Genomic DNA, 24572 nt, shown 5'->3' with positions numbered 1-24572 from the left:
TAACAACTTATTATTTATTTATTTGCTGTCGTCTGTTTGCTTGTTAGTCTTCCAATAGTCTCCAATGTTCTCTATTGCTAGCTAGCGATTCTTGTCCAAATTCTACCTGCTTCAGCCCTAACGTCATCTATCCATCTTCTGTGTGGTCTTTCTCTCTTTTTTTGTCTTTTATGTACCAAAACATTATCATTTTACTCTATTTTTCTCTACCTCTAATTGTATGCCTTACCCATTTTTTTGCATTAGAATTAATTAATTTTCATTTTAAATATTTCTGCCTCTTTAAAAAAATGTCGACTATGATTAACTATGATTATTTATTTATTTATTTTTAACATAAAATTGAATAACAAGAAAGTGGCATCAATTTGAGCATAATTTGAAGAAAAATCATAACTATCCTTACCTGATGTCTATATATACCATCAACATCATCATATCAGCCGTTTACTGTCCACTGCTGAACATAGACCTCCCCATTACGGAGGTGTTGCCAAAGTTGCCACGCTTGGCACGCGAGTTGGCAACTGCAGTTAGGCTTTGTTGATGTTTTAAGAGGGACGTTGCTGCCCATTCCTCGATTTGGACATCGTAAAAGTGAACATAAATATAAAAAAAAATATCTTTAATCTATGGCATGATTTTATTACAACATAACTTGCGCGCTCACAATTTTACGTAAAAAAAAAGAAGATTTATAGTCTATGGTCTTGTTCATATAGTCTACCGTGACCTGTACAGATTAATGTATATTCAAACTTGAAAACTTTGCTTCTAATACTTTATAGAGACACGAAAATAACCACCAAAGCTATTAACACGTCTATTAAAACAAAACAAAGCTAAATTATCACCAGCATAGGTACTATAATAATCTAATCTACATCCATCGAAAAAAATGATAAATTGTTTTTATACATCTAATGATGAAGCTCGAAATCAAAGCTCAGAACAATTGGAAACCCACTTATTTTTAATTCCAACACAGTAGCTTCCATATATAATATATTTGTTCGATTCGTCACACAGCAATGCAGTAATTCGGATTCCGTTGGCGAGCCATCCATCATAATTTCGTTCTGTCTCGGCGACGATTCAGTTTTTCGACTGGCCAGTAACACTGGCGTTTGGTTTTTTAATTTTATGCTATTTATTATTTGTCTATGGTCTTTGAAGTTATGAACCAAAGCACCTTGATCCACAGATAAAGTAGGTGCTTGAACGTTTGTTTACATTGTCTAATATATGACTAGTACATTTTGTCTCGCAAATGGCGTTTTCAATTATAATAAAACACATTAATAAATGATGAAATATTTCAGAGACACATCAGATTGAGAATATTTCAATATATAATATTTTGGTTCGTAAAAAAACAGTGACTTTAGAAGCAAAAAAATAATATGGGTCTAACACGGAACTAAACCCTATCGACTGCAAAAAGATTAATTCAGAATTGGCAAGGTAAAAGCCTAACATACCCGAAAAATTTATAATGGTAGATTTTATTCCCGTTTAATCTTATATTTATATTTTTACAATTGAAGTCTCTATTTATTTTAGGAAGAATATTACTTGTCTATGGTGTAAATACAGATTATCACAACTAGTACATAGTTTAGAATGCAAATTAAATCTTTGCATGTCTTCACTATACATTCACTGTATTTTCTAAGAAATATGATAAAATAAAATTCTTGGAGAAACAGTCGATTAGTATATGGTTAATATTTTGGTCAGCGTTATTGATTAGGCTTCATTTAATTACGAAACGAAAGAGGCGTTACTGATTTCGTGGTTTTGTGGGAATGACACGGTTAATCGATAGGGACGAGTTTTGTATCGAATAGCTGTCATCGAATAGATTTGGTACGCACTAGTCCAGCGTGATGGGACGATATAGGTACTCGGAAACTTGTTCTAAAGTATATATATTCTATTAATACTTTTTGTTGTGAATAATAATGATTATAATGATTTTTAATTACTATTTACCAAAATTATTTTGTATACAAATAAATTAAAAACTTCTTAGCAAATTCGAACCCACGAGTTGAATTATAAATTTGTAAAAAAGCATATTTGAATAAAGATTATTCTCAATTATTGATCAAATGAGAATAATTTACCAAAAGGCGAAATTAATGAGTGAAATAAAAATTAAATTAATAAAAAAATAAAGGCGTACCTATGAGTAATAAATTCTATACTTATTTTTGTAATGTATTACTTAGAATATCAATTGCAAAAAGAATTATTAAAATCAGTTATCCGAATTAGCGAAAAAATTTCGTAACATTATAAATAAGGAATATACAGGTGAATCGAAAATCATCTTCTTTAATCCTTTTTAAATGAAAGTATCTGACCTTTATAAGCTTAATCTCCGGGAATAGTAAAAAAAAACAAACAACTTAAAGAAAACGCAATCATGGAATGAGGAAAACAATAGCTCGTAAGCAGCACCTAAAGACAAATGCCTTGATTTATTATCTATCGCAAAAACCATGGATGCGGATCTACAGTAAATTTACTCCTTAATACGCTTATAATAGGACCCAAAATTGAATAGCTCCTGTGTTTCGACTCTAATGAAGTTCTAGGTACACATCTGACGTTTATTGTCCGTTTTTGTTAGACAGAGATAGCAATATAGTTGTTCCGTTTTTCGAATCACACTATCGATGGTAGAGTTGTAATAATAATTGTGATTGGTAGTGGATATCTATGTTATCGATAGGACATCACTATTAGTTACTAATTAATTTTCTATGCAGTTTAGTTTTTACTTTCTTATTATTGATGCATAAACTGTAATGTTATCAATTTATATGAACATTTATAATCTCAAAGAAGATTTATAGAACAGTGACCACTCAGTCGGATAAGGCAGTTCAAGGATTTATAATTGATTATGTTTGGATTCTTTTAAAATAATTGTTTCTTTGTTTGTGCTTTGGAAGTTCCTTTTTTAAAGGGTGAAAATAAAATGGCAACCCCATCTGCGCTATCGATACAAACTGATGAGATACAAGTGAGAAATGATAGATGACAATGAAGCAGGTCAGTTGGTCCATTGTGACTTATACAACAAGAACTGACCACAGTGGTTTCCAGAGGGAGCCACGTGAAGGTCGATCTGATAGGATATACTGCTACATGGGGCTGTTAGACCTCTTCACTAACTATCCCATTCCTCCCAATAATTCCTTTAAGACATGAACTTGGAGCATATGTAAAACCATAGGCCGGTAAGCTACGTCGCTGTGTCAATCAATAAAATTTTCCAAACCCTCCAATAGAGGGTTAGGTGAAAAACTTGGGCCGGACCCCTTTTCTATATATTACGAAGGCAGTCTAAAAACCCTTGACACTAGAGGACGACACTCTTATAAGAATAGCTGCCTTCAAAGTAGTTTAAGAGTTGCATAAGTAAATACAAAAGTACAGATTTTGAAAAACTGCTAAGAGTCAGTTTTTGAACTATTAGGGACTTTTGAGGGCAATTACTAATTTTGTTAATATGTCAATTAACAATTTTAACTTCATCATTAACAAATATCTTATTAGTAATAATTCAATGAACTACTCTGTGTGCGGCAAATAGATATAATATTTTGAAGAAGGATAAATTTTTGCGAAGTAAAATTCATTTAAGAAGGCAGTGTTGAGCAAAATCTCTATACTAATCGATAAATGAAAAAAACATCGACAAAGAAAAATCATTCACGCGTTGTAGTCACTAGCTACCTACAGATATCGGCGCGGGTTCATCAAAGTGCGCCGTACAGACAATAACTGAGAAATATTAAATTATAATAAAATTAACTCGGCCTTGCTTTTTGTACCGTTACCGTGTCCAGTCTTATGAATATTTAGAGAGTACGTGTATTTTTTTTTTATAATAATATTTTTTCTGCAACCGTAAATTTAATACACTAGAACACAAAGTCGCTTCTCAAATTGTAGAAAGTCAATGAGTATTTATAAATTTTCCAGATGATAACCGTGACTTTGTTCATGTAACAAATTTTAAGTCCAGTCTTGAACTTTGCCAACTGTCACCGATGCTAGTTAAAATTATTTTTTATATATTAGTTTTTTGACATATAGTATAAACACATAATGTAATATATAGTACAATCACACCGATCGTGTTAAGTCTTCAATTTAAGATATTCTGTATTAACAGAATTGTGAAGGCATACCTAGGAAACCCAAATTTTGAAAAGTTCGTCTCTCAAATTCGCCGCACCGAAATTCGAGGCCTTCTTATGTAAAGCAGTGTCCCTACCATTATGATGCGGAGGCCATCAAATAGAAATGCATAGTACAACGGTACTAATGTAACAAACTACAGATAGGCCGATTTTGGCTCATACAATATGAAAAAGCAGTAATAAAATCAAATACATATATATTTTAACTTTATATGATCAGAGGAAGACTTTCTACAAAAGCCATTTGTTTGGTTACATATGTCCCATTCGTATTTTTGTAGTAAAGCAGTTGTATTTATATAGCTATGTTTATATTTGAAGGGCAATTAAATTATATGGTACAAAGGCATAACACCTTAGTCAGGAATGGCAATGTATGAAGGATATTATGGACAACACAGTATACATTGTTAAGTTCATGGTATTATTTATCTATAGATCTATAGGTGAGGATTATCAATTTCTATCAGGTGGGCCGTCAACTTGTTTCATTTTAAGTTGCATAAAAAATACAATATAGCAGTTCTTAAAAGGAAGAATGATACTTGTCTAATTCTCCAAATAAACCAACGTTTATTAACATTCCTATTGTAAAAACTGTCTACATTTATATAAAACATCATATATGGTCACAAAAATTTCCTAATCACATTCATAAATGTTTACACTATTTCGCCATAGCCGCCTCTACGCTTTCTATAATCAACGCCATCCCACGGATGCACTTCATTCGATGTACGATGACGATTATTCATTCTGCACGGTGACACATAACGAATCAATCTGATACGAATCAAATCGAATCGATGCATCGTTTCCGAACATGTTGCCGCACTGGTCGCTTAGAAAAATATAATATTGTCATAGAGTAGGAATGAAGAATTTACGCGGGAAATTTGTTATTGATTGATATTCTGTAATAGCAAGGATAGAAATGATATAAATAAAAAAAAAAAACATACGGCTTTTTTCTTTTTTAGAGGCATTCGCCCCGATATTGGGGTATTTTGCCAAACAGTTTTATTTACCTAGCAAAATTCGCAAAAATAAATTTCAAAACTTTTAAACAATGTTTGTTATTTTTTTATTTACTTTTCCATGAAATTTATGGATACAATACAATATTTGCTATCACAATTGATAATTAATTAGTTAAGTAGGTATGTTTTTTATTTTATAATATATATAATATCTACGTCTAGCCTGTAGTCGGATAATTACTGGGTACGAAACGATAGTGCACTATCTGCGACCGATATTAAAAAAGTCTTGCCTTTTAATTATATGTTCTGTAATCTACGTGTAGGTAACAAAAGAAAAAATGTGTTTACTTATTTAAATATTTCTCTTAACGTCTATCGTTTAAAGTCTATTTTTAAGTGGACAGTGATTTGTAGATAAAAAATAAGTCGAACGTACACACATACGGTGTAATTATAAGGTTGTGACATAATTACTATGTGCCGATAAGTATTGTCTATGGCAGCGTTTTTTTTTCTAACTTCGGTGTAAAAGAAAATAAAAATGTTCTATTTTAGATGATATAAGTTTTATTTTTATATTACGTTTAGTTTGACAATTTGTAGTCAATAAGTGAACTTTATTTATTTATTTGTAAAAGAAAAACTAACAAGATAACAAAAATGAAGTCACTTATAGATTTTCACCAATAGACGTAATATACAAAATTTGACACTATTTGCCTCGGATAAATAACTCAAAGAGTAAAGAACAATTTACAGATGAATTTTTCGTACTTAAGTGTTAAAACCAGAGAGAGACTATACAAAAATTGCTGCATTCGTAGGTACTAACCTATTGAAGATGACAGAACCAGTTAAGGTTATTATCGACCGAATATACTCAAATATCTAATATACTCCACAGACCCCAATCTTGAAGAAGTGCTATGTCTTCAATCTCATATCATGTAATTTCAAACTGACTTCAACTTAAATCATATACTGCTATGCAAACATTATTATTTGGTAGAACACGGATAGGGATAGAGGTTACTTCCATCAATCTAAGAATTAAAGCATAGTACGTTACTCCTCAGGACTAGGATCAATGGGATACAATGGGTATTGGTTGAATTTGGTACATCAGTTGGTACCATCTCTGGAGCTGTTTATGTTTATGAATATATTTCTATTATTTTCTAAAATATCTAAGATGTATATTTTTTATACGACAAAGGTACACACAATCATACAGTGCGTCTGATAGTAAACGGTATATTGTATCATTAGATATAATAGAAAAATATAATCATTAATTAAAATGAAATCTTGCGCCACAACCATAGATTAGTATAAAAATAACACCATAGACAATAAACTGTCAAACTAGAAAAAAAAATCTTTTGTACTCTTTTAGATAAAGGATTTTATAATTTCAAGAAGATAAAAAGGTTAAATAAATAAATGTTAGGTATTCAAAGCCGTAAAATTAAAAAAAAAATAAGTCACTAACCTGCGTTTGAGTTAAACCTAAACTCGCGGCTAGTTCCGCCCTTTCGGGAAGGGCGAGGTACTGCGTCCTTTGAAACCTTCTATTCAACTGCTGGAGCTGAAGACTGGAGTATATCGTCCTGGGTTTCCTCATTTTCTTTCCTTTGCCATTCACCCGAAGACCTGGGTCGTCGGAAAGACCGCATTTCTCTGAAACAAATTGATACATACATACATACATATCTGTCACGCCTGTCTCCCATTAGGGTAGGCGGAAACAAATTGATATTAACTAGATATACACTTTATTTGGAGAATTTTATTAGAGATTTGTACATACTTTATCTATGTAAGGTATGTTTTTTTAACAGATTTAAAAAAAAATCGTATGTGCACTGATTTCTCCGTTAATTATGGATCGATTTTAAAATCCTTTTTTTTATTATTGAAAGTACATTCAAGTAAAATTATATTCAATTATTTTTGTATTAATTTCAATATTAAGAAACTTTTCTTTTTGGTTTTAGGTATATTAGTAGTACTTGCTTTTATTCATGATTCCAGATTCAAAATTCATTTTTTTTTAAGTCTTTTTGACTTGATTGTAAGACCTTTAAGCCAAATTATATTTTCAACAAATTTATCAGTGAATACTGACCACTTATATTTACACACATATCAATTAAAGATTTATGAATTAATTTCAATCTAATGTGTCGACGAAATATATTGTTGTAATTTTTTTTTAATAGATGATACTGGAACTTATGATACTATACATTGGCGGGGCACCAGTGAGAGTAAGGCTGTCGTGGTTCTTAATTAATTAATCACGATTTTTTCCAGGGAGAACCTCGTAGAGGTCAAACTAATGGGTATAATATTAGCAATAAAGTAGCTAGACCTATTAAGTTACTATGAATGTTCTTCACCCCTCCCCATTGTTGTATTTTGTTGTGATTGAAGCAGCTACTGCTTTTTGTGGAGCAAAATACACATTTTTATTATATTACAGAGTAAAATATTGATATTAGACTAACTAGTTCACGTCAAAATTCCAAATCTATAACAGAACCTAAAACATTCAGCCGGCGCACACCCCCTCCGTAAATCAACACACACAAAACAGCGCAATAAATCTACAATATAAATATTCAAGCCATACGATGCCCCGTGAATGTTCGCCATCCATTTTGTAAAATATATGAAAGCCAGTCGCTACTTGATAATAGTCAGTGGTAACTTGTAATTACTGGCTTTATATCGCCCCATCGGATCGCCGCAAGACCAACAACCCGACACCCAGCTTTTTGGCGGTAAGAATGCGTCTTGTCGATACGCAACTCGGAATATTCAAATCTCGAACGCTTTTTGATCTCTTTAAAATTTAATATTTGGAACGCTGTGTAGGTATTTTAAAAAATATTGTGTAATTTTTTCACGTGGTGGACTCTCGTAATTTTTGATTTATTGCCACAGATAATGTATAAATGGGTTCGTACACGCATCGGTATTTTCGGCACCCAGTGTTACTTGCGCTATTAAGTTTCGATTCGAATTTTATTTGAATTTCACATGCATTTCGTATCCGTAACGATGGTAATGGCGAGTAGTACGCGGTACAGAATGTTTAATGTCCCTATGAGTGGTTTGATATATGAGGTTCGCTTGGCAAACTGTTATGCATATCTAGATGCATCATAACATACGGGACGGCTGGAGTTTCCATTTCTAGATGCTATTATCATTTTGAAATTCCCAGTTCTCTATTTTTAATTTACGAAACGGATACGGCTATAAATCTGTTGGATAATTTATAACACTATCTGCTCTATCTTGTTTTTTTTTTCTCAGTTCTAACATGTGCATAGCAAAAGTGTTGTATTGCAGCCGTTTATATTGCTATCAATGTGGGGACTAATCGATGCAATTGTCTATGGTTTAAATACAGTTATTAAGTAATCAGAATGCAAATTGAATCATTGAATTACTTTATTACACCTTTACAGCGTTTTCTTTGAAATATGGTAAAACAGAAGTACATTTTGCTCAATGATACGTGCAATAGTGAAAAATGTTTTGTAGACACCGTAGATTAAGATATTTTAATTTAAATCTCGGAATTGTCCGTTTAAAAGGAGAATTGAGAAAATATACAGTTTTATTTGACATGAAATTAATATGCATCAACAATAGTAAACTCTATCGATGATAAAAATATAAGGACGAATTAAGAATCTTTTTCTATTGGATATCGCTTAGATTTGTTTCTTCTACTATTTGCGATTTTACGGTTTAACAAAACATCATGAAATTTAGCATAAATGTATTATTTGGAATGGAGATGGACGTAGGCTGATTTTTATCTTAGCCACGTGGACGAAGCCGTATGCATGGCTAGTATAGAATAATTTATTAAAACAAACGTAATGAACGAATATAAGATTTACCCACCAAAAATATTCCCATGTCTTCAATACAAAATTTTATATCTATTATACATATATATGTGTGTACGTCCGTCAAACAGACGGACAAAACAATGCAGCGGGCCCCGAGGTACAGACACACCCCCGGACGGTAGTGATGTCGTGATTCCCTTATCGATAATAGGGATGTACCCGTGTCCATTAATCGATACATTTGTAATATATATTTTGTTATAATTTAAAAACAAATATATGTTTCATTTTTATTACAGCCAAAAAATGTCGCAATAGACATGGAACCATCTTTGTTAATTAAATGATATTCTTACGACTATTTTATATATTTTTTTCAACCGATTTTAAAAAACAAGGAGGTTCTCAATTCGATTGTATTATTTTTATATTTATCACTTCATAACTCCGTCATTTATAAACATATTTACAATTTTTTGTGCATTCCTTTACAAGTTTTTATTTAACTTGCTGTACTTTAGTATTTCCATTCAAAATTTGCAGTCTTACTATACTTATGAAACTTAAGACATTACAATATTATGGCATCATCGAGCTTGTCCGACGATGAAGATTCATGAACTACGTATGATAAATTCGTCATACTTGGGCTTGATTGATTTATTCGAATAAAAACTGTAATTCCATATTGTGGACAGAGTCTGATAATGAAGCCTAAAGGGAAATGATTTTTAAAAATTACTTTTAAACAAATTTGTTTATCATTATTAATCAAAATTTAAAGACATGTAATTTACATGTAGAAATCTCGTCGTTTGTTGATGCATTATATTTTAAAACACGAAATATATACATATATCATAATCAGGTAAACTTTTCGTTCGTTGGCCTCTTTTGTCATAAAAAAAAAATTCGTCACGAGTGATGTCGCTGCTTTTTTTTGGAGCAAAATTTGTTTCGTAATACAGACAATAACTCTCAAAATTTCCATTATTAGTGTAGATATAATAAAAAAAAATATTATTTTAAAACTAATAATATAATTGAAAACATCATCGTAGTGAAGCGTCCGTCGCGCCGGCACGCATGCGCTCAAACGCACCCCGCCCACACGAAGCCGCCTACCGAAAAACCGAGTATAAAATATATATAAAAAACAAAATAAAAACACACCAAAAACAATAAAACCCTTTTCCTTCACCTTCAACAAAAAGGTTTTTTAAAAACCACACCGGGAACAGACGAGCGATTGTTAGAACAGTTTTGTCGCTGTTATGTTTAGGGTACATTTCAATAAGAGTTTATATATTGTAAAATTTCTCAGATGTTATTAGATAATAAATGTGTAAAATTTCAATATTTGATTAATAAAAAAAAAAAACTTTGATCATAATATAGCTAATAAAAGACCTACACGGAAGTAAACTTTGTCGTTAGCAAAAAGAAATTGTTGACGTCTTCATTCCATCATGGATCACTTACTGATGGAATTATCAGTGGTATTATATTTTAATGGATGATAATGGAATGATAATTAAAGCAAATCAGTTGACCCATCGTGATGAATTCGACAAGAATTAACCATAATAGTTTCCAAAACAACCGCGTGGAGATCGACTTGGCAGGCTATTTATGAGCAGGCGAGTTGGCAACGGTAGTTAGACTTTTGGTGATGTTTTAAGAGGGTCCCTGTGTCCATTTCTCGACTATTTGAGCCTAATGTGACAGGAATTGACTTTGCATAGTAATATGTAAAATCCTAGAAGATAATCTATATTAATCTATGGAACTATTATTTGGATTGGAAAAAATCTTTTTGCATTTGATAGTTAATTTCTTGGGAAAGGTTATTCAATATCATTCCACGATACGAAAAAAGCCAAGATATATAGCTAGTTTAGAATATTTTTTTAAACTGTGCAGTATATCCTATTGATATAATAAATTCGAAAGTTTGTAACGATGGATGGATGAATGTTTGTTACTTTTTTACGCAAAAACTACTAAACAGATTTAAATGAAATTTGGCACACTGATAGGTTATATCCTAATTTAGTACATAGGATACTTTATGTACTAATTCACTCAAATGAAACAGCAGGATAAATATTTAAAACAAGAGAAAGATGATACGAACATTTTTGGGTTTTTGTCTTCGAAATGGAACACGCCGGCGATTTTTTGTGGATCGTCTACATGGACATATCAAGTGAGCGAAACTGGCTCGTTGCCGGTTCACAATAAAGAAAACTACAAAACTAAGTGATGTACCCATAACGCGGTTTTTATTACGGAATAGTTCTTATGGGAAACGAATTATAATTTTTAATTACTTTCACTTTTAAATTTTTATTTTTTTAACTAGTTATGTCCAGTGTTTTTTCCTGCGTTTATTAGTACTAACTTTAGCGCCGGTTAATTCGTACGCGTTAATTTTAGAATAATATTTCTCAAAAATAATTCAACCTTGTATTATATTTGGTATAATACAAGGTTGAATTATTTTTTTATTAATACGTTATGGTAACCGTAACCCGTTTAACACCAGACGGGCCGTATGCTTATTTGCCACCAAAGTGGTACAAAAAAAACAGTAATTCATTTAGCTATCATTGTTACACTTATATAATTTAACTAAATAAACTACTGAAGTGATGATTGATAAAATCTCTATGAGAACAATCTGTAAGCATATCTATCGTTTCAGATAAAAATAAAATTTTCGAAATCGGTTTAGAACTGACGGAGACATGAGGTAACAAACAAAAAAAGAAATACAATCGAAATAAGAACCTTATTTATTTTTTTAAAATTAGTTGAAAAACCACGTTTCGGCAATGTCAGAATATTGAATAAATGAATTTATTTTGCTAGAATGTAGGTAGTTTTAGATAAAAGAGGTTTACATTTCCCATTAGCACTACTACTAAACTATTAGCACCTAGCGGCCCGTCTCGGCATCGCACGGGTGGACATTTTTACAACATTTTAAAAAGTTTTTGTGACATAACGATAATAGTTGATATATAGTATCTTTTTTGTAGTTGTTGATATTTTCTTCAATATTGTAGAACATACTTTTGTTCTATCACCAATAGTTTCCGCAGCGCACGCGACGAAAGATATTTTATAGCATTTTTTTACACTTTGAGTTACGTTACTAAAGTTTTAATAAGGATCCCTAATCTTTTCTAGCAAGAAATATGCCTATGTTACTTAGGGTGAATGTAGCTTTCTAATGGTGAAAGAATTTTTGAAATCGGCAAAGTAGTTTTTGAGTTTATTCATTACAAACATACACACAAAAATACAGATCTTTCCTCTTTATAATATTAGTGTAGATGTAGATATAAGAAATGTACATATATTCTATATTATATTTCTTTTCATTAGTCATATAAATCAATACATATATAATTTATTATAATAAACATTAAATTATGGCAACGCATGGGGGGTATCATGGGCGAAACAGTACACTCTGTTATGTACCATGGTATAGCTCATATCTATAGGCGACGGTTACCACTTTCCATCAGGTGGGCCGTCAGCTTGTTTGCCATTCTAAGTTGTATAAAAAAAAAAAACAGAAAATAAAACTTAGCGAGCAAAAGTACCAATTACATCTCCAGTATAGGTTGTCGAGTACAATTGTTTTTTTTTTTTTAGTAAAATATTCATTAACGTTATAAAAAACCATTCACTAATATATTAAGAAGAATTTAGTTAAGCCTTCACTTAAAGGCGGAGACTGGGTTCCGTGATAAAACGTATAGTACGGGGTGTGTCCAACACTTCGCCTAAGGAACCCCTAGCGTATCTTGTTTAGATCTCTCTCTCGTTTTGGGACTGTTGCGTACAAAAGTTCTTTCAATATGGGTCAGTAATTTTTAAGCAACTTCCAAAAAAAAAAAAAAAACAAATAGATCCTTAGTTTGTTTAATTTTTTATTGTGATTAACGTAATTTTGTTTAATGACTCGCTAAAAGGAGATGTTTCCATTTTTTAACCGATTTAAAAAATAAGGCGGTTCTCAATTCAATTTAAATTTAATTCATTTTTTGTTTTTCATAACTCCGCTAGTTGTACACAGATTTAGAAAATTAATCTGTTCTAAAAAGATATAGTTAGTTACCTATGTAACGAATGAATTTTGACAATTTCTTCTTACAAATTTTTTCAAAATCGCTTCGCTAGTAGTTTTTAAATTGAAATAATCGACTTTTTATATATACGAGTACATAAATTATTAATGGCTACATTACACTATTGCGTCCTCAATTTGGGACCGATTTTCACAATTTTGCTATGAACTTTTTTGTACTCACAGTTTTTTGTGGAGCAAAATGTTAACTTTACTCCTATTACTGACGCTATATTTAAGTATTTTTAATCAATTTAATTTAAAATTTTTAAAAGTATAATTTTATTTTAGTTATCGTTATAAAAGTACAATAAATAAAAAAACTAATATTTAAAAAGAATTAAGAAATATCTATAACCCGTTTAATTTAACTAACTAGTTTTTTTATACTAGCTAAAAACGTTTTGCAATAACAGGCTATTTTAATTATATTATTACATTAATACACCTTTAAAATCATCAACATTTTTACAAAATAACATTGCTCACTGTAAATTGAACGATTGTGAATAAACAAAAATTCACATTAAGCAATAAATTTCTCGTTATAACGCCAACAATGTCAATACCTGCTTAATTAGCCGCTGCTCTGCTGCGTTATGAGCTTATTTTTTTTAAATAACTAGTTAATAAGTTCATGCGAACAGGTTAAAGACAGGTGTTTGTTGTGGACAGCATTTTTCATGTGCGAAATCAAAATATTAAATAATTACGCTATGCAGATGGACGCGTTTTATGATAGCCGGTGATCACGACAGAAAATAATGAAAATGCAAGGTTTAATTTTAAAATGGGACCTTGATTTGCATATTGTAGAAACTTTAATAGTAAATAAGGGGGAATGGATTATTAGTAATTAGAGGAAGTTAGGCCCTATCAGGCCAATTTCAACGCTGTTCTCCTTGGAAACCATGGTGACTAATTTATCGTTGAATTCGTCACGAAGAGCTAACTGACCTGTCTTTTCATTCTTACTATTCATCCGTTACTGGTGCCCCGCCAGCGTATAGATAAACAGCGTACTGATAGCGCAGGCGAAGTTACCATTCCATTATCATTAATTAAAAAAAAAAAGAAAATAGTAAATAAGAATAATTTAGTATTTTGTATCATAAAAAAAAATTACAGTGTTCAATAGTGATCAAAACCGGTTATTTTGATATAAAAACTAAACTACAGAATTGAATTTTATTACGTTTCTATGGAACCAATATGAAAGATTAGCGCGGATTTGAAAAAGAAGCCGCATCTTAATTCCTTTGTAATTTTTCTTTGTGTTTGTTATCTCATAACTTCGTTACTTATAAACCGATTTGGATTCGTTTCATAGAAATTTTATCAAAATCGGTTTAGTAGTTTAGTTTTTAAATCAAAATAACTAGTTTTGCTTTAATTGAAGTCTTTTTATGGGACACAATCTTAATTAATGGATGAAATGGAATGAGACACATGTGAATACTAGGCCAGTTTCACTTGTCCCTACCAACGTTTTCCTACTGAGAGGGGTAAGAGTGGAATCTGATTACAATATACAAAAGTGGGGCACCAGTGGACGTAATCTTGAGAATGATGAAGTTAGGTCAGCTGACCCATTGTAATGAATTCACCAGCTGTCGACCACTGTGATTTCCTTAGGAGTCCGCGAGAAGATCGACCTAATAGAGTATATTGCTAGCAAGGGGATTGGCCTCCCCATTACTGACTTTCCCTTCCCACATAAGCATACTTCTTAGTAAAAAAACAAGTGAAGTTATGGTAGCCAAGCTAACGATTTCTATATAAAGTCTGCTTTTAGATATTTGAATCCTGGTCAGTCAATATGTTGAGTGAGACAGTACAGAAGAGTTTGAGGGCATATCCATTCAGCCGTTTGAGCATCATTGAGCAATAAACATTCAAACGTATTTATGAACTTTCACATTTATTATATTAATAATATCATAAACAAAATATAGACTTCGATGTTGAAAAAGTTACTGAAATTGAAAAAAATATTGTAGTTTCCGTTTTTTTTATTATCATTTGCAAAGCTAAATCCTGTATGGAATGTTCACGTTTGACACAGAATTCGACATTCTAAATTCAAAAATTTTTTTACATCAAATGTGTCTATGAATTATTTTATCAGAGTATAAATAATAGAACTAAAGTACAATATGGAAACACCCTGTCGCCCGCTGCGTTCTGACCTCACTTCCTCTCAAATACGCATCAACACCAAAACTCAATTTTCCCACGCTAATTGTAACTACAGACGCACATATCGTCCATCAAAGCATTTTTTTTTTATTGAACACATTACAAAAGAAATATCTGGTACAAAAGGCATATATAGGAAAAGTGTAACGTACCATATCAATAGCGCCCAGTAACTATTCGACGGCACTTATTGTTCCATTACGAAGAACAGAGTATTATCTCTTGCATTGAAACTACTCAATGATGTTTTGACCGGTATCCGCAATTGGATGTATTTGCTTCCATTACAAAAGATTTGTGTTCAGACGTTTTTGTTTATCTTGTTGTATATATGTAATATTCCTTTTTTTATATGTTGTTGTATTCATGCTTTCCTGGGTGGGCGTATTGGGAGACTGTAAGGCTCACCCAGTGGATGTAATAAATAAATAAATAAATAAATAAATAAATAAATATAGCATTCTCTCCCAGTCAACCTTTGGCAAAACAGAAATGTAATTATGCGGTGAAAAAATTGAAAATTTCATTAGAATATTGACTTAATAAATCTGAAGATTAGGCTGTATGCCTTAATACCTTTGCTTTCGCCATTGCAGACAAATTAATACTACTACTTATTAATCAATTTTGTCAAATTTTGTCATTTTTGAAGTCACTTTTTTGTTGAGAAAAATCTCTAATTATTACAAGTATATATAAATCTGGAGATTTTTTAAATTATTTATTTATTAATTCGTTATTGCATCACTTAAAGAAGAATACAAAAAAAATGTATGAAACATTGAAGAGTAATATAATTTGAAAAAAAAAAATATAAAGAGAATATAAAACGTATGACATTTATTCATTTGGTTGTACCAAACACGTGCTGTGTGCCTGAAGGGAGTTTTTCTTTGAAAAACGTTAAAAATTAAGTTAAAGTAATAATTAAAAGGTACGACGCTAGTTCAGGCGTGTTATTAAAGGTTTTTGTGCGTGTCGCCGGGGGCAATAGAGACAGTTGGGTTCTAACTTCGATTCCTGTTTATAGACATATATGGTACTAAGTAGATTATGTAGATAGTCCACTTTGTAACATTGGTTGGTTGAGTGTTTAAGTAACAGCTTGCTTTTGTGCTTACAAAAAACGCTTAACGTGCAAATAGATATTGACACATTCAAGTAATTATGTAAGTAAGCACATTAATTTAAATTAAGTCCTACTCGAATGGGTCTCGCTGAAAATTAGCGCTGTAGCTGCTTGGCTGCAGCGTGAGGCTGAGCGGGGACATTTCGGCAAACATTCTGTAACATCTTCACCTCCTATACATTTTTTTTTTTCTCTGTATAAACCTTTTTTGTATATGTAACAATGTTTGCTAAATAAACTATTATTTATTTTTTATATTGCTTCGAAAGAAAAACAATTACTTTAATAGAGACAAAATACAATTTTTATTTTAAAACGAATAAAACGACTTTAAGACGAGATACATAGATACATTAGACATAAAATTTAAAGTATATTTAATATGTTTACGAAACATTTTGTTGTTTATCACATCAATAAATCGATTTTAAAAAAAGCGGGAGGTTCTTAATACGACTGTATATTTTTATGTTTGTTACCTCATAACTTAGTCGTTTATAAAGCGTTTTGGAAAGTTGTTTTTTTTTTGTTGATATGATTTCAGAATGATTCTATAGACATTTATAAAAAATGTATTTAGTAGTTGAATTTATATTTAGGAAATCAATTACAAAATTTTACTTCATACTTGACTAAAAATTTAATATCAAATATCAAATAATGGATCATAACTAATACATAAGAGATGTACTTCAAGTTCAGTAAAACGATTTAGGAACTATTTGGTATTAATAATAGCAATATAATCTTAGATAGATTATATAGATATTTATATACACACATTTTACATCTATGTACTTTAAATAGTAGTTTAGTTTTTTAATTAAAATAACTGATTTTGCCACGATTGAAGTACTTTTTTGTAAAACACAACTAAAGTTGCTTTTTTACGGACCATAATCAAATTGTGTTTCATAAATTGACAATATTTGTTTTGATTTAAAAACTAAACTGCTTAACTCTTTGATAAAAATATTAAAGTACAAATTAAAAAAAAAAAAAACAAACATCTCAATTGAAAACTTCCTTCGGTTTAAAGTCGATTGAAGATATATTACCTCATGGCAAATAGTTTCTTTGTAACACATACATTGACAAAACATTTTATGACGGAGATAGAAAAAAAAATACCTAAAAATAGCGCCAACTTAATTCAATAAAATATACATCAACAATAATATCTGATAACCGATTCAAAAAAAGAAGATTGGTGAATGTTTCTAACGAAATGTTGGCTCCAAGCGAGGTCGGTGCCCGCCCACGCACGCAACGAGCTGTGTGCTCTAGCCAGTATTAATAAATTAAAAATAAAATGCTTTTTTTTTCAGAAAAGAAATCCGCCAGTCTCTTCTTGAAGGCAAAGGCGTGATTATCACAAGGTTATATTCTTATCGAATTAATGTATAATTAAAAAAGATATATTTATTTACTCATTTGTTATAATTATGTCATATAAGTGAACAACGGTAATTTAAAGAACTTATAAAAATAAAAACAATATAAATTTCTTATAATATATTTGAAAGAACCAGATAAAGAGTCCATAATTATTCGTAATAACGCTTATCTTTACTGATTTGATTTATGTTTGAGTATAGACATAAAATATGTTTTCATTCTTAAATAATTGAAAGTGGCCGCCATTTAAACTAATACATGTATATTAATCTGTAAGTAACAAATATATTTAAATTACATCAAAATAATAGTTCCCAGTTTTAATTAAACAATCTACTTGCTTTAAGAAATTTTTAATTACTTGCAACACTGAAAAAAGTGTGTACTTATACTTAAATCCCGAAATCTTTGATATTGTGATTAAAAAAAATGTGTCAGCAGTTCGACGTTTCACTGTCTAAAATTGTTTTTCTTTTTTTTTTTTTTACTTGATATTCTATATCTAAACTATCAGGACATTAAAAGAATGAAACCGTCATCTGTACGTTTTAATCGTTTTAAAATAAAAACAGTGATTGTATTATTCCATTAATTTTGTCACTATTGAAAACTTTTGGTTTTTTGTTTATTATAACTTTTTTATAAAGCCAGGTTTATTTCAATAATTCAATTGTAATCGAACTCAAGGCCTTTACCCACATAATGAAAATACCAAAGAGCAAATTCTTGTAAAAAAATCGTGTGTTCACGTAATATTTGCAACATTGCTAAATTGTAGTAAGATGACAAAACAAATTGAACCTTGTGCTCTAGGTAATAAATAATACAATGTTTTATTTTTAATTAAAGTACGGTTTGAAGAAGACAAGTGTGTATTTAGAATCGGTGAGTATGTATGAGTTATGAAAGTGGATGAAGTAAAAGATTCTAGCATGTCTCTTCATTCAAAGTCTTACCTCTACCCAATTTTTTTTTTGTCATTCGGGTTTCTCCGCGTGGAGGTGGTAGTTAATTGCTAGCAAGGGGGTTGTTAGGTCCCAATAATAACAATTCCTTTTTCGCCTGATTATGGCGTTATGTACCTATCTGAATTTCAAAATTTCAATGCCATGTCCCTCCAACCAAAATACTTCACGGCTGGGTTTTTTATACAACTTAGAATGGCAAACAAGCTGACGGCCCACCTGATGGAAAGTGATAACCGTCGCCTATAGACATGAGCAGTACCATGGACATAACAGAGTATACTACTTCGCCCATGATACCCCCCATGCGTTGCCATTCCTGAGGACTTAGGTGTTATTCCTTTGTACCCAGTAACTTTACGCCATATCCCACCCTTCAAACCGAAACACAGCCATGCAAACACAACTGCTTCACGGTTGAAACACGAATGGGACAGAGGTACCCAAGCAATCGACTTTTGTACAAAGTCTCCCTCTGCTATATATTACCCATTCTTAGATGCCTCGCCAGTGTATACCGAACGCAAACGGAGTTACCATCCCAATCACCAATATCACTCATGAAAAAAAAGCTAACTTATATAAACAGAAATACAAGTGGGACAAAAGTACCCAAGCAAATTATGCTCTAGTATATTACCATGCTCACTGCAGCCCGCCCGCCGTCTGTTATCTTATTTAGTGTAGTAAATATAATAAGTCATAATATAAACGTAGCTAACGTAACTAATATAAACGAATTAGCTGTCAAAAGCTTAATATAACAAACCACTAGATCAAATGATGGCGCTCATTACACAATTAACAGAGTTATTTACAAACAGTTGTTATTTAATACGAGTCCCCTAAGTTACAAAGATTTATAGCCTCTCCTATTACGGCGCACACGCGATTATGCACTCTATTGCGACGTATTAGAGCACAACCCGTTGGATTAATTAGTCAAATGATTAACCAATTTGTGTTGACCTTTGGTTAGTAGCAAAAAGTAACAAAGCGAGGTATCAATTTAAATTACACACACTGATGCTAGATGGAAATTTATAGATGTTGATAGAAACATTTATACTAATTTGTTTTATTTAAAGCAGCTATTTGCTTATTGTAAATATAAATTATATTGTTTAAATATTTACACGTTAATTCAGTTGTAAATTACTGTGTAATGGTAAGAAATGTCAATACAATGATTTATCAGTAATAAGGTTATGTTCGATAAAAAAAAAATATTCGATTGTGACAAATCCAGTTATTTTAATTTAAAAACTAAACAACTGAACTGAAATTAAAATAATAAAATTTCTTTCTGACTAATTTGTAAGTATATCCTTTCGGATAAAAAAAGAATTTTCTAAATTGATTTATAACTGCAACATCCATTAAACATTTTAGATTTTTTTTTATTTGTTCATTCCTGTATTTGTTGCTCCATGCGCTATTTTTGATAAAAAAATATTATTTTTTCTCATCTTTCTAAATGGCAACCCTAATATGAACCATAAATTAAAGAAATCTTAAAAAAAATATAAATACATTCTTTTGACGTGCAAACGAAACATCGGAAATCCTCTAGACACTTCTTTTTAAATTCCGTGCTGAGGATATTGGCGGGAAATTATCGACATCCGACGCTGTTCTTCCTCCCTGAAGGTCGAGTATCCGTTGCGGGAGTTTCCCAAATATGTCTCGATTTCTAATGGCTTTCCCGCCATTTCGAGGCCATTTTATTGTTGTTGTTGTTTTTTTTTTTGTCTTGGAATGATTAGATTTTTATTTTAATATTTTCTACAAGTATTTTTACTAATACTAAAAATACTAATGTTATATGAAAACACTAGGTGTCATGTCGTATAGGGAGGACAAAGATATGGTCTGGAATAGTGCTGGCTGGAAGAGAACACATGAAATAGTTGCTCTGACAAGAATTAAATCCTAAATAAAAAAAAATAATTGTTATAAAGTTACTGATCGTGTCCCACAAAAAAAAAAAAACCGAATTAAATTGTGACAAAATCAATTATGGGTCTGAAATTTAACCTACTGAACCAATTTCATTAAAATTTCTATGGAACTAACCTGAAAGTATATTCTTTCAGATAATAAAAGATTTTTTCAAATCGGTTTACAACTGACGGAGATGTGAGGCAACAAACGTAAAATAATACAACCGAATTGAAAATCTTCTTTTTGAGCCAATTGTATGTGTTGGTATGTCCTCCTCCTTCTAAACACTGTAAAATATCAAATTTCATGACAATTGATTGAGCCGTTAAAGTGTTAAGAGGTAACGAATAAACTTTCACATAAATAATGATGTAAACCTATGACTATACCACAAGGCAAAACTAGTCAGGTATTATGTAAAAAAATTGAGGAATAGCACAAGTGTTTTTGCAATTATTGCTAAAAATATTATATAAATGTTAACAAGGAAGACAGATTCAAAAGGTAAGCTTTTAAATTTACTAGTAGCAAGAAAGTTCAATAGATTTAAAATCTGTATAAAATAATTTCTTTGCCTACAATTCTGCAATGTTTCAATGAAATAAAAAAAAAAATAAAGAAAAATACTCTTTCCCCGCATTCGATATTCAAACTCGACTTACAACTTCAATCGTCATCAAAGTTTCATATCGCGAGCCGTTAGGTGGTCGTCTAAAAAATTCACAACGGGCTAAATTGTAGTGGCAGAGGAGACATACTTAAATATTAATCGTACAATATCGTACTGAATACGGTAGACAGTGTTTTGACGTCGATACTAGCCCCGTTTACACGTTACGATCGTTTTGTAAAAAAAGAAATCCACAAATAAACCCACTATAAATGTGTTAAAACCAGCTACTTTGATTTAAAAACTAAACTACTATAAAAATTTTGATAAAATTTCTACAGTACCAATCTGTAAGTATATCCTTTTAGATAAAGAAAGAATTTTCCAAATCGGTTTACAACTGACGGAGTTATGAGGTAACAAACATAAATAATACAAACGAATTGAGAACCACCTTTTTGAAGTCGGTTAAAAAACTAAGTACTTACCTACTTAAAGAATGAGTAAAAATAATAAATAATGCTATTACAAAAGTCGTTTAATAGTCGTATCGTGTAAACGACACCCACATTCACGAAATAAAGGCTCATTAATGAAATATTAAGGAAAAAGTTTTTTCCATTTTTTTTTCCAACTATAATCTCTTCGCAATATAACCATAAGTTTGACGCCTCCGTAATACAACTGGCTATTTGTAATTTCCAACGATCATAACACCTCTCAGCGATAATGTTAGGTTAGAAAAAAATATAGTAAAAAAAAAAATGAAAAAAACCTTAAGTACGTACTTATCATGTAAGTAATTGGCGTGTTAGACAAATAATAGGATAATCAAGTATTTGGAAGTGTGGAAAGGTTAATATTATAAAAATGTCCACTTTAATAGCGTTGTTTGACGTATTTTTTTAATATTTCCATAGTAAAAGTGACCTAGATTAAAATTATAGTTAGTTCATAATTTTTGTTCAATTCCATATGTCAGGAACTGGTTTCCTAAGTAAAAGAGCTTAAAGAAAATATAATATCCAATTTTATTTTTTTTAATTAGAATATTTTACGTTTAATATGACATACTAGTATTTACACGCGACTTCGTCTTTGTAACCAAGATATGTTCTCTGACTGGGATATCTCAAATCATTATCTTTATAACAGACTAACTGTTTCTAACATAAGCCTTCCTTTTAGGGGGTTTTGCCAGTTACCACGCTTGGCAGACGAATTGGCAACCGCAGTTATTGGTTTTGGAGATGTTTTAAGAGGGATGTTGCTGATCATTTTTCACCTTCCTTAGTCGCCTTTTAGGACATCCACGGAAAAGGAGGGGGTGGCCTATTCTATGCTGGGACCACACAGCCAATATTTCAAATGATCTGGATAAAATGTAACCTATATCTTTTTCTATCCCATACAGTAAGTACGTGTATAATATTTATTATGTGGAAATTTCGTAGTAATCGGTTAAACCCATAGATTATATAGATAGAGCATGGAGTAACGAAAACTGTTCAACTTTTTGTCAGCTAATTGTCAAATTGACTCGTTTTTTATAATAAAAAGATCCACAAAATATAAGACAAAATAAATATAGAAGTTATAAAGGAATCACTCATAACTATTTATCACGCAAAATTATATGAAAAAGTTGACCCGATACTCTATCTATATAATCTAATGTTAAACTATTAAGACGCTAAAAGATAACAATAATTTACGAGAGAGAGACTTTGTACAAAATTCGTTTGCATGGGTACCTCTGTCCCATTCATATTTCAATCGTGAAGCAGTTGCATTTACATGTCTGTGTTTCGGTTTGAAGGGTGGGATATGGCAGTGAATTTACAGGGTATAGAGGAATAACACCTGAGTCCTCAGGAATGGCAACGCATGGGGGGTATCATGGGCGAAACAGTATACTGTGTTATGTCCATGGTACTGCTCATGTCTATAGGCGACGGTTACCACGTTCCATCAGGTGGGCTGTCAGCTTGTTTGCCATTCTAAGTTGTATAAAAAAAAAAAACAATAACAAACTCACTTTCACATTTTTATATTAATACGGATAAAGATATATTAATTGGATTGAGTTATTAACACTTACCGTCTTTAGGCGGACTTGCACATTGCGGAGCATACGAACTTAAGTGGTACCCATAGGTGTTCTGATGCATAGGAGGGAAAGGATACCCTAACGATCTTGGGCTCGGGAACCCGGAGGCCTCATGGGGATTCTGTTGGCCCCCAGGACTCCCAAAATGATGGGGATGCTGATACCCCCCCTTAAAAGGACCATAACCATGCTGCTGGAGCTCTATAAAAGCAGACTTTGATGATACATTGGTCGGTGTTGAGTTTGCTGAATTAGATATATCGTGGGGGGTTTGTGACCCCCCTAAATGGTGATGCTGGTGGTCTAAAGCGTCCTGGGTGGTCATAGCAGGTTGGGGGGTCGATGGGCCCCCCCCGTCCGAGGACTGGGGAGGCCCGAAGGGATCTGAGAAACTCAGTGTGCTGGGTTTGTTGTTTGGGGATTGAATTCGGGTAATTTTGAGGGATTTATGCTCCTTGTTTGATATTTCGCCGCTTGTCCAGCCTGAAACAAAAAAAAAACAATATTATTATTTTTAAGTTTTTATAACTTTTGTTACTGGCTGGAAAAATAAATATCTTTATGTTAGACACTTTAAGAAGTAGATAGATATTACAAAGTGTATGATTTAAGAAGTAGTATGATTATAAGTCTTTGTCTCATACATATTCATCAATGTAGAGACTCAAAGACTTTTCATTAAATATTTGTGATGTAGTTTTGGTTTACGCATCATTTTTAGAAAATGCTTTTAAATATAACGAAATCTAGGCCACAACTCCAAATTCAAATAAAAATTATAAATCGTAGACAACTTAACTAACACAGATAAAACAAAAATATTTTCGAGAACACACAACGTTTTCGATCGGGCGTAACGGTTTTTAAAAACTTTTTCTAAAAGCCCGACTCCCACGAGGTCAATCGAGGTTATTCTGGGTTTTCTTAACAATTTAGTTGCGACATGCTCAATTGAACCAATGAAGCGGACACACGATAACATACCCCGATACGGCTGT

At 31.6% G+C, this 24572-nt stretch overlaps 1 protein-coding gene across 6 annotated transcripts in view; it reads right to left on the bottom strand.

The window, feature by feature from the left end:
- Window positions 1-24572, bottom strand: part of LOC113515271 (homeotic protein distal-less-like) — a 134508-nt gene that overhangs the window by 83361 nt on the left and 26575 nt on the right. For all 6 annotated transcript variants that reach the window (XM_052893541.1, XM_052893540.1, XM_052893544.1 and 3 more), the window contains exons 2-3: window positions 23566-24057; window positions 6696-6883 (exon numbers count right to left, since the gene is read on the bottom strand). In XM_052893541.1, coding sequence (XP_052749501.1) covers window positions 6696-6883; window positions 23566-23899 — 522 coding nt within the window. In that variant the 5' untranslated portion in view covers window positions 23900-24057. The remainder of the gene's footprint in view (window positions 1-6695; window positions 6884-23565; window positions 24058-24572) is intronic.

This window comes from Galleria mellonella, unplaced genomic scaffold (assembly GCF_026898425.1).
Source record: "Galleria mellonella isolate WM207_F2 unplaced genomic scaffold, CSIRO_AGI_GalMel_v1 utg1789, whole genome shotgun sequence".
In the NCBI taxonomy this organism is placed as follows: Eukaryota; Metazoa; Arthropoda; class Insecta; order Lepidoptera; family Pyralidae; genus Galleria; species Galleria mellonella.
Note: the sequence above shows the minus strand (reverse complement) of the source record. Positions and strands in the feature narration are given on the sequence as shown.